The sequence below is a fragment of the Euleptes europaea genome, chromosome 3 (genome assembly GCF_029931775.1).
Source record: "Euleptes europaea isolate rEulEur1 chromosome 3, rEulEur1.hap1, whole genome shotgun sequence".
NCBI lineage: Eukaryota > Metazoa > Chordata > Lepidosauria > Squamata > Sphaerodactylidae > Euleptes > Euleptes europaea.
The window spans coordinates 69,611,893-69,623,964 of record NC_079314.1 but is presented as its reverse complement, the minus strand read 5'-3'; the positions used below and the strand labels follow the sequence as shown (position 1 = coordinate 69,623,964).

The following is a 12,072-nucleotide window of genomic DNA, read 5'->3' as shown; positions in this document are numbered from 1 at the left end:
TACTGAAGCCCTGTCTCACATTAGAAAACACATAGAAGAATTATGCAGCTGTACAGCATGTTGTGGTATTATCAAGAGTGGAATCAAAATATACATTAAAACTGCATACTCAACACTGAAAAGGACTCAAAGAAACACCCACCTCATGGCACTGCATAGCATAGTAAAGGGAAACAGACACTTTTACTTCGACAGTTTACTATATCTCTAAACTATCTTCAAAAATACACTTCTTGGTTTGTATCACACACATTTTATACTCCAAAGAGTAGAACAGTTATTCTTCAGTTGAAAAGACATTACAAAACAAAGCACTTAAAGATTATTGAAACAATGAACAATACAGGTAAAATATTGCTGATATTTGAAATCATCTTTCATTAGTCATGATTTAACAACATGGACCAATGCCTTTTGGGAAACAATGCAGAAACAAAAATGACATATAGGGTTCAAATAGGAGACCTTTTTAATAAAGCAGAGCTGCCAACAAAAATGGGCCAACAACGAAAACAATTATTTAGTGAGATGAGGTATGGTAGTATTGGAGTGCTACGCAGAATTTTTCTACCTATTCAAATTCATTTATGTCAACATGGCAGCTCACAGACTGTTTGCCACTATCTTTATTCATATGTCCTGTTAGCAGAATTATTATTCATTGGCCACAGATAAGATACATTCAAATATGCCAAAAAAGAAAAAAATCAACTGCATGATCAGATATGAATGAGCATATCTGCCAACACAGAAGGCAAATTTTGAGTAAAAACGCAAGCATACAACTCTGTATTCATAATAAATACATTTTCACGCTTTTAACATTATCAGTGTTTAAAAAGAATTTAAATAATAAATGCAACTTTTTTTACATAACTGTACGATTTATTATACACACAAGTACAGCTTCCCTTTGTTTACAAAGGCTGGTTACAGATAATGTGGAATGTTACAGTACCATCTTGCATAAAATTTTAGTACAATTTTGTACTTGAAAAACGGTGCAAAACCACCTAATAAATCCAAATGAACTGAAGTCCCCCTTAATTACATCATTAACACATACACAACGAGCTGTACATAAGCCCACTTTTCAATCACCACTTCAAGATATTGTAGCAAGTACTGTATTTTAAAATGGATTCCACTCAGTCAGTCAAAGGCTGGCACTGCTACTCACCCTGAAACATTTAAGGTACAAGCTTGAAGTGATATGAATCACTGAATTCTTGTTAGTATATTTTAAAGGTGGTCAAATACTGCTTGCCATGTATTAGTCAAAAGAGATTTTCTTGCAGGTGTCTCACATCAGAATAAACATTCTTTTGATGGATGTTTTTTTTCATTCTAAGTAAAACATTTATTTGGTCAAGACTCTCCATTCTGTACCTTGGATGCTGGTGGGTGCATGAAGTCCTTAAAGGGAACTAAAGCTTCTTTGAGAGCAGAACAGACTTCTGAAGATGAGCAGGTGATACATTCTACTAACGTTGGGTACAAAGCAATAACCTGTGCCCACGTGTTAGCATCAACTGTAACAAAAAGGTAATATGTGATTTTTTTTCTAGTTTCTCTGTTTGTTTAAGATAAAAAAATTGCAACTGAAACCCAAGAGGCAAAGAGACTTGCTGCAGCTGATGATCCACAGAAATATAAGTTCCTCCACCCCAATCCTACTTCAGTCAATAAAAGCAACACAGATCGGTAATCAAAACCCTTGTGGTTTTAGTTGCAACCAGCCTAGATTTAATACTCTCTGCATCTTCTCATTTTAGATGGAATCAACTAATCTGAGCCTTCCAAAATGCCCATTCACAATGACAATATGCTGCCACATGAAAAACACTGGCTGAGTTAGGCATATAAAATACAATAAACATTTAAGGGTTTAAATGTGCTATTACAACTAGGAAGCGCACACAAAAATTGTAATTTCAGTTCTCCATTATAAAAACCAAATCAGAATAATATTTTGTTTTCTATTTTATGAAGAATTACACAGGATGATTTAAAGCAGTGTACACGTCAGAAGACAGAATGTTGTAATGTGCCATCTAAGAGCATATTGTACAGAATAATTGTGCTTGCTTACCATTTTCAGGCTGAGTTTTCTTAAGAGAATCTATGAGTGTACTGACAGCTTTTAAAACAAATATTATTTCTGTGACTTGCTGCCTATAAAGGAGAAAAAAAACTGAGGCCTTAATTTAAGTTTTCAGATAGTTTTAATCAATATATAATTTACTACCCTTGATTTAATTATCTAAAATATGTTTAAGTAAGCCTCCAAACAAAAAACATTAGGATGGTATACATTATGCTTCATTTTCAAGACTCAGTTTAACATAAAAAGACCAATTAAACCATCTTCAAGAAAGCAGCAGAGTACAAGAATGACGCTGCATTTCCCTCCCTGAGATCTGTAATATCACAAATGGGGTTTTAGTGCTTCTGTCTGACAAAGAGCAATCCTCATACCAAATCATTGTTTAAACTGATGGGGATTTAAAAAGCAGTTTGTGATAGGGCATGGAAGTCTACTGCTCAAAGAAAGCATCAAAATCCTATAGGGTGCATGTAAGCCCTTTAGCTCATCTGTTCTTCTGATCCCAGGCTACATTAATTCCAGAATTCAAAAGTTCTACTACTTTCAAGTGCTTTTCACTCAAACAGCAGCTCTCAATCACACACTCAGTATTATTAATATATGAGATATTATTAATATTTGAGATACTATTAATATCCAAGATATCCTTTTATTGTTCCTTAAAACGGATTTTACTGCATTACATCTCCTAGAAACACACTATATATTTGAGTTTAAAAAACTAAACCGTTCATAAGTGCATACCGTGGAAGGGGACACTTGCCGCTTAGTCTTTCATCTTCTATGTAGCGATACAGAACATCTTGGGATCGTTTTAAGAGAACAGAGAGTGCCATTCGTGAAATGTAACCTTCCTGAGGAGTTGTTACTTTATTACTGAATGAAAACTGAAGCAATGTTTCAAAGCACATCTTAGAAAATTCCTCTCTCATACGAATATCTATTTCTGCTTCTGTCAAAAGAAAAACAATCTTTTAACAGGCATCTGTTTTATTTCCGAATGGGAAGAAGACTATTTATGAAAGACAATAATTACAAAAGCCAAGCATATCAGATCACACAGGGGAAAAAAATGTAACTAACGTCTATGATCATATGCTTTATTTTTATACTATAACACATAAATCATGCTAGAGAACAAATTTATAAACTGATCAGCCCCAAATCAAAGAAAGTTATTCTTCAAGCCTCTTCATAAAAATGAGACAAGTTAATTGCAACTAACCATCCACTTGATTTCAATGGGACTTAGAAGAGTTGTTTTTTATGCCAACTTTCTCTACCACTTAAGAAAGAATCAAACCGGCTTACAATCACCTTCCTTTCCCCTCCCCACAACAGACACCCTGTGAGGTAGGTGGGGCTGAGAGAGCTCTCAGAGAGCAGTGACTAGCCCAAGGTCACCCAGCTGGCTTCATGTGTGGGAGTGGGGAAACCAACTCGGTTCACCAGATTAATGTCTGCCGCTCATGTGGAGGAGTGGGGAATCAAATACGGTTCTCCAGATTAGAGTCCACCGCTCCAAGCCACCGCTTTTAACCACTACACCCTCACTGGCTACACTTATTTAACTAACTTTCTTTGGGTCAGGTCCCTTGGGTTCCACTGACTTTGAGAAAGGAATAAAATTATAGATAATCCCTTGCACAATATTTTAAAACAAAACCATTTAAATATTGCAACATATTAACTGTTCAATACAGTATCAAAAGGCAGTATTTATTGCATATTCTAAGCATAGTCAGGATACTAATTAGTAGCAACTGAATTGTTACTTGTAACTCAGGCAGTGATACATAATAGGCCATTCTATTCCCAACTTCCTAACTGACGACTTTCCTCACCCTGCCCCAAAGGTTTTTAAATTCGAAATTTCCTGTCAGATGAGTGAAAATGTTGCATATTTCTGAATCTGCATTTAAATATTCCTTATGTTAAAATGCAAGTTACCACAACCATTCAAAGGAAAAAGGACTGAGTCTTAACAACTATATGTGGTAGAAAGTGCCATCAAGTCACAGCTGACTTATGGCGTTTTTCAAGGCAGGAAACATTCAGAGGTGATTTGCCATTGCCTGCCTCCGCGTGGGGCTGAGGGAGTTCTGCGAGAACTGTGACTGGACCAAGGCCACCCAGCAGGTTTCATGTGGAGGAGTAAAGAATTAAACGTGGTTCTCCAGATTAGAGTCCCCCGCTCTTAACCACTCTGGTTCTCTTAACAACTATATAAGCTCCATAAAATTGAGCATAACTGGGCCTGTTGTGCTCCCAGTCATTGTATTCTTCCATGTGTCAATTCCATGAGTATGCATTCACTGCATATGACATTTAAAATCTTCTGACCAATATTCATTACAATAGGAATGCTTCCACGTTACTTTTTACACTGCTTTATGGTTCAATCAACATACCTGTAAATGACGAAGACTGAGAATGTATTGAGCCCTTATTAAGCATAGTCATAATTTGACCAACAAATTCCTTAGGAATAAAATTTGCATATGGCAGTATTTCTGTGCTGATGAGCTGTACGACCTATAAAAGATGAAGCAAATAATTACTTTTTTAAAACTCCTGGACAGAAGGGTCTTGCCACTGTGGTGCATGCCCTGGTAACATCTAGATTAGATTACTGCAATGCGCTGTATGTGGGGTTGCCCTTGAAGACTGTCTGGAAGCTGCAGTTCGTACAGAATGCTGCGGCCAGAGTGTAGACTGGTGTGGGTCTTAAGGACCATAGCCCTCCAGTCTTGTTCCACCTACCCTGGCTTCCAATTTGCTTCCAGGCTCAATTCAAGGTGATGATATTGACCTTTAAAGCCCTATACAGCCTATACTGCCGTCTCCCATACAAACTTACTTTCTCACTCCAGTCATCCTTGAAGGCCCTGCTTCGATTGCCCCCATCTTCTGAGCCTTTTCTATTATGGCACCAAAACTTTGGAACTCCCTCCCCAGGGAGATTTGTCTGTCCCTCTTTCTCCAGCAGGTGAAGACTTTTTTGTTTAATCTGGCATACCCCCAATAACAGTTAATTGCCCTCCTTCTAGTGTTGCTTATGTGTTTTTAATTGGGTTTTATCATTTTAACTGTATTTTTAATTGTTTAAATGTTTTTATGTTTGCTGCCCTGTGGACCAATTGGGAGGTAAAGGGGCATAAAAATGTTCTATATAAAATTAAGCAAAATAACATTAATATACAAGCTGTTCAGGTAAACACAAAGAATGACCAAATGTCAGCAAACATATTCAATAGAATTTGAGTATTAAAAGCTTCTTCTCTGTGGAAAACTTTATCTATACTGGGTTCCCAGTGTGTTGCCCATGGGCACCATAGCACCTGCTGACACGTTTCCTGGCACCCACCAAGAGTTTTAAAAAGCGGCCAGGGCCAGGTGGAGTTTTTACCCAGCAAGTCTTCTGAGTGTCTGTGCAGATTAAAAAAAAACCACTGTTTTGGCAGTTTGGCAAATTTGGTAGTTGTGACATGGTTTACAATACTAAATGCTTTCTGGTATTATTGTTAGTCTGTACAAGGTGAACAGCAGCACTTGGGTAAAAGTTGCTTCTATTTGTCAAAGGGCATGTTCACAACTATCATTAACACACATGATGCCAACCAAAAGGGTGCACTCCCAGCTCTGTTCTACTTTTTTTCTCCATACTAGTTTCTTGCTCAAAAGTATGCATCTGCGGTAATGTCTATGCATCAGCTCTAAGCTGCAAGTGCACACAGAGGTATTCTCTGTAGCCACTTTTCAGCTTGTAAGACCCAAAAGATAAAATGTCTGAGAATTAACAGAAGACAATTAAATCCAAACAAGCATTTTGTTTACAAGGTGATCTTTAATGGCTAGTCTGGACTGTTAGAAGTATGAAATTATTAGGCAACAGAATGAACATTTTTTGCAAGTGATACTTTGAAAATTACATTCCAAGGAAATTTAATGTATAATAAACCTCCAAGCAGAGCCAAGAAAAAACAGGAGTAAAATACAATTTTTAAATTTTTCTATTCCATCTGAACCTGCCTCACATTTCAATAGATATACAGAGCTGTCAGAAACAGATTTTTCATCATCAAAAGTCAGCCACACCCATCACTGGTTCTGCTCCTGCCCCACTGGAAAATAGTTTAAAATAGTACAATTGCATTTTGCTAGCATATATTTCTAGGTTGCTCATACATATGGCAGAAAATATATTCTCACCTCAACATCAATGCTTTCATTTCTCTGAAATTCTTGAATAGAAAGATTATCTGGAGGTAAACTGAAAGACAACAAAGAATATAATTGCACTTTTATACACAATCTAATATAGAAATTTAAGAGCGATACGCACAGCAATGAGACATAAAAGACATTAAGCCAGAATTGTGTGTGTTCATGATACTGTCAGTGTCTCTAAATTAATAACACAAATAATCCATAAAATGGCAGCTCCTTGGAGTTTAGGGAAACAGAGGTGGAGGCAGTGTGGCTTTTTTATCCTTTGGCCAAACCAAACATTAAAATATGATTATGAACCTGGATGGGCCAGGCTAGCCTGATCTCGTCAGATCACAGAAGCTAAGCAGGGTCAGCCCTGGTTAGTAATTGGATGGGAGATCGCCAAGGAATGCCAGGGTTGTTGTGCAGAGGAAGGCAATGGCAAACCTCTGTTAGTCTCTTGCCTTGAAAACCTTACAGGTTTGCTATGTTAGCAGCAACTTGACAGCACTTTACACAAACACATGATCCTGTGCAGACATGGTATCTGAGTGACCCCTTTATCATCATTCCTGATGGTTTACATTCTTCCTGTAATTTATTCAACAAAGTAAGTTTTCAGGGTTTCTCCGAATGGGGAAATGAAGTTGAATCTCATCCAATAAAGTGAACAAGCATTTGCAATAATATAGATAACATTTAACCTGTTTTGGAAAAAAAAAACAGTAGTTATACTAGCAGGGGGCAATCTAAGAATTAAAAATTTCCAAATATCTTAGGAAATTTAGGAACGATGCAGAGAACCTCTTAAGAACATAAGAAAAGCCATGCTGGATCAGACCAAGTCCCATCAAGTCCCATCTTAAGGTGCCATTAAGGCCTATCTTCAATGGCTAGATCAGTTACACAAATCAAATAATAATAATAGATATATTTTATTTTAAAAGTCTTTAATTCCTCCAGCATTAATGTCAAAACATGATGATGCACACTTTACCTTTTAGTGAATAAAAAGTTTTCAAAAGTGCTGGCTAACTCTGGCCACATGGTGTCAAATTTTCCAGAGGATGCATGCTGCCTTGCAACTGGCAATCCAATGGAGAGAACTTTAAGAAGAGATGAAACTGCCAGTTTCCATGTACTTTCTGAAGGGCAAGCATACTTCAAACTAAGTGGCATCCTCAGGGTCTGCAAAAAGAATAGAGTTTTATGTTTACACAAGCTGAAGAACAAGACAACTGCATTGTAAAAAAAAAAGTATAGAGTAGAAGAGTCCCTGAACTTGTTACAGTGACTTCCTAACAAAACCTTGAAGCCCATCCTCAGCCATCTGGAAATCAACAAGGTTCATTAGTCTCCAAGGGCAAAGTATCTGAATAGATCCAGAAGACAGTGATCTGACAATGACAAGTCCAATAATTATCCAGCCCCCTAATCAGACCATTGCCAAGTTGCTTGGCGCAGGAAAAAGATGTCCAGTGTATGCCGTTTTTAATGTGTTGGACCCATCACAACCTGAGACAGACCCTTGGTTGTCATGATGGCCATGAGGCCCTGAGCTTGACATAACAAGGCAGCAAAGGCTTGGATGCTGAAATGCCTAACAAAAATCATCCACAGGGTCCGCAGGACCAAATCTGAGACTATCTCCATCAGCCAGGGATCCCACTGGCAGGTTACAGGGACAGCACACCAGAAGGATCCCTAATCTGTCCATGGTGCCCAACACAAGCTGGCCTCTGTCTTGCACTGAGTATCTAGTAAAGGAGAAAGACTCAAGAAACACTACTCTCCCCATCTGTCCTCAAGTTCAAGGTTGATGAAGGACTGCATATCTATCTGATGTCAGTCTGATCACATCAGATTCATCAAGCCAAGATTCATTCAAGCAAGCCAGGTCCACCTGTTCCTCCTACAAAAGGTTAAATATTACAGAGATTTATTTGCAGAGTTGATATTGTACAAGATCAAGGCTAAAGTGAAGCCAGAGAGAGTCTCACCACCCACATTAGCCCTGATGGGACAGAGATTAGATAACGCAGTGAATAAAACATGTACTTAAGAGAAAAAACAACGAGCAATCAAATTTGAAATGATAGATTGTGCCTTACTCTCATGCAAGCAGGCCTTTGGATCCTCCCCCTAATCTGTGTCCACTTAACTTCAAACATTACAGGGTGCCTGGCAAAGGCAAGAGTAACAGCATTGATTGGCACACACGCGCACACACACACAAACCTAAGCCTTAAGGGGAAAACATTTAGAAACGTATTCTGAAAAAAACCCATTGATTATTAATAGTATGTCAGCTGACTACAAGTGTTATTTAATCACACAGAGAAATGCCAACATTACATTATTAGCAGTTTCATGTGGGGGATCACTGTAGACCTCTTCCTTCTGCTTATCACAGTCTAATGCACAAGAAAGGCATTGCTTTCCAATCGGCATGGGATTGGAAACCAAAGGATGAGTAATAGCCAGAACAGTTGTGCCAAATTTTTGAAGAGCTTGATTATGTAAATAATCCTTGTGAGGCATCTGCTCTTACTAAAGTCAAAGTAAAACCAATCTCAGGACCATACAGGAGATCCAGTACCCAATCTCAACCTAGAGACTGCAATAAACACTAAAGTTGTTTTATAATAAAACAGCCATCTTATTTTTTATATATTAATATTTACCTTGATAATATTCTGAAGAACTTTTTTGTTTACAACAGCTTTGTGGCAAGCTGTCTTTTGGTACAGGTCTACCACAACTTCTAAAGATCTCTCAGCAAATGGTACATAATTCAATGCTACCCATTCTGCCTGGAAAGAAAAGACTGGAATGTCATTGCCTATAGAGGAACAGACACATGAGTGAAAACAAACCTTGTATTGGACCTATTTTTATAGCATGCAAAATTTCCCAAAAAATCCACAAGGACAAATACGTGATCCAAGTTAAAAAAAAACCTTAAGAAGCACCAAACCCACGCACCTACAGCACTGTGACTAGGAGGGGCTGATTTATATAAGATAAATTTTAAGCAAGTGAAACTTTGCAATTGGTGCAGCAAGAACACTAAGCACAATCTTGAAGGAATGTTAACTCACCGGTGCAAACAGTTGTATCTATTGTGATTCCATTGTGTTGCATGATAAATAGAATAAGAAAAATTAATACATGTATACATATGACCTATTAAAATTCTGATGACTCATTCTCCTGTTTGAGTATGATTAGTATGGGAATACATTCAAAAACAATGGTATCATGCTCCATTTTCACACAACAGAACAAAGAGCAAAATGAGATATTTTAATTAAAAATTGAGTTCAAGCTCATTAAGATGGCTTTATTAGGCTAATGTATATTAATTTTAGCTGGATGTTCATCACAGGCATTTGCTTTCTGTTTTAGTAGATTGTAAATGTCGAAATGGGAAGTTTTGTTGCTTTTTTAAAAAGGGAAAGAGCTGGAAATGTGACCTCCCCTCCATAAAATAAAGATTATTTGTTAATTATGCAAGTCATAAAAGTGTGTTCATATTCAGGATATAATAATATTTAAAATAATTCATGCAATGCTAACAAATCCAGGAGGAAATTAATGGGGGGGAAACCAACCCCAGAATATTTAAAGCAACATACATCTCACCTGATTGTATTTTGCATTTGCAATGTGCTTCGTTTCTAGCTGTCCATATTGTGGTGGTTTACAGGAAAATTCAACAAATGCCAGCAGTTGATCAAATATAGCAGGGTACATTATCTGCATGCTTTCTGAACCAACGCATATGGCCTAAAGAAATGTTAAAAATATTAATTGTAATTTAAGCATGCTTTTTATTCAGTCCCTGTAAAACATATAGCATAAGTACACTAGCATAAGCGCAACAAGTTCTTGGTCCCGTATTTTTGCTGGAAGTTTATTTTTGGTTGTAACAAATTACTGTATTATTGAATTTGAGAATATGCTAACACCACTCTTTGACAACAAACTGAAATGATAAGTTTTGTAGTGAATCAAAATACTCTGGGCACTAATTTTCTGATGCCTGAATGAAACAAGAAACAACTATTAAAATGCATACTATGTGAAATGGTGAAGCAATTACATCTGCTGCACTGCAATATAGCATTTAGAAGGAGCTACCCATGTTCTGGGTTGTATCAAAGGAGCCTTTCCACAAGTGGAAAAGCACCTTTGGATCCAATCCAGCAGTTTAGATTTAACTCAGCATTTCCTAGTTTACATCTAATCACAAAGTTTATGACTTCAGATATTGTTCTTTAATGTTCTTTAGCGACTTCCTTTTTCCTGTATTGGGAACACTGCACAGAAATATTTCAACGACGTTCAAAGCAATGAAAGGAAGAAGGAATAATTCTAATAAAATTCTGACATTATGAAAGTCAATATTCATGAAATACATAAATCATGGCTGTCGAACACTGTGAAGCTTTGTGATGATTCCTTATAAACTTTTAGCTAGGCTCATTACAATTGATTTCACAAGACAAAGTCACCTAAGAATGATTTCTGCCTGTTTACTGAATAGTTAAGAGCCCCGTGGCGCAGAGTGGTAAGCGGCAGTACTGCAGTCCCAAGCTCTGCTCATGGCCTGAGTTCGATCTCGACGGAAGTCGGTTTCAGGTAGCCGGCTCAAGGTTGGCTCAGCCTTCCATCCTTCTGAGGTCGGTAAAATGAGTCCCCAGCTTGCTGGGGAAGGCACTGGCAAACCACCCCGTAAACAAAGTCTGCCTAGAAAACGTCGGGATGTGACGTCACCCCATGGGTTAGGAATAACCTGGTGCTTGCACAGGGGACCTTTACCTTTACCTACTGAACAGTTACGGAAATTACTAAAACATCTCGTATAAGCCAGTAAAGAACTGCTCCGGTATAATGTTATAATAGAAAATGCAGATCAACTGCTTGGGTCAACTGGGGGTCAAAATAGGTCATTACTAGTAACCTTTAAAGGTACTGCATGGTACCAACTGAACTTATGTCTCCCCCTCCCAAGCATTACCATTAGCTTTGGAAGGAAAAAAAAAAGATGAGGAGGTGGCAATGATTTCAATTGGTGCAACTGTGAAAAGGGACAAGGGTCTGAATTGGGAATTTTAGCAGTGTGACTAAAATTTAGCATTAAAAAGATAATCACAGATCTCACATGAACTCATGAAGCTGCCATACACTTAGTCAGACTATTGGTCTATCAGGGTAAATCTTGTCTATTCTGACTAGTGGGGCTTTCCAGAGTCTTAGGCAGTGGTCCTTCACATCACCAACTATTGGATCTTTTAAACTGGGGATGCCGTGTGACATTCTATATGCAAAGCAGATGATCTACCACTCAGCTATAGTCCCTCCCTACAACCTCTTGTCCATTTTTATTTTGAACAGCTGCTTTGCATTTATCAAACTGCAAGTCCTTAAGATACAAGATCAGATGAGAATTCACAATGTGTAATCTTAGTTATGCCTACTCAACAGGGATAGGATTGCTATTATATTCTACTATGTCAATGTAATACACTATTACATGACATTAACATTTTGAGAGTGGAACAATGCCAGCAGCACTGTTACACCAGTGGCACATCAAGTGCAATGGGCACATGTAGGTGGACCTGAGTGCATACTGGGTGAGCAGCAAAGCTTAGGCAGAATTCTAGGCTTGCTTACAGATCAATGCCGCCCTTTATGATGGCATAATACTATGAAAAGAACTCTAACTCCCACTAAAAACAAAGGAG

The 12,072-nt window shown here is 37.8% G+C and overlaps 1 protein-coding gene across 4 annotated transcripts in view; it reads right to left on the bottom strand.

The window, feature by feature from the left end:
- Positions 1 to 451: 451 nt before the first annotated feature.
- The window catches only part of MON2 (MON2 homolog, regulator of endosome-to-Golgi trafficking), a 63,911-nt gene continuing 52,290 nt past the window's right edge, over positions 452 to 12,072 (bottom strand). Inside the window, exons 27-35 of one of the 4 annotated variants that reach the window (XM_056847633.1) lie at positions 9,965 to 10,108; positions 9,421 to 9,438; positions 9,004 to 9,132; positions 7,317 to 7,507; positions 6,320 to 6,380; positions 4,519 to 4,642; positions 2,830 to 3,059; positions 2,093 to 2,171; positions 452 to 1,532 (exon numbers count right to left, since the gene is read on the bottom strand). In XM_056847633.1, coding sequence (XP_056703611.1) covers positions 1,369 to 1,532; positions 2,093 to 2,171; positions 2,830 to 3,059; positions 4,519 to 4,642; positions 6,320 to 6,380; positions 7,317 to 7,507; positions 9,004 to 9,132; positions 9,421 to 9,438; positions 9,965 to 10,108 — 1,140 coding nt within the window. In that variant the 3' untranslated portion in view covers positions 452 to 1,368. Of the gene's footprint in view, positions 1,533 to 2,092; positions 2,176 to 2,829; positions 3,060 to 4,518; positions 4,643 to 6,319; positions 6,381 to 7,316; positions 7,508 to 9,003; positions 9,133 to 9,420; positions 9,439 to 9,964; positions 10,109 to 12,072 lie in introns of all 4 variants that reach the window. The other 3 variants (XM_056847634.1, XM_056847635.1, XM_056847636.1) reach the window with 3 other exon arrangements.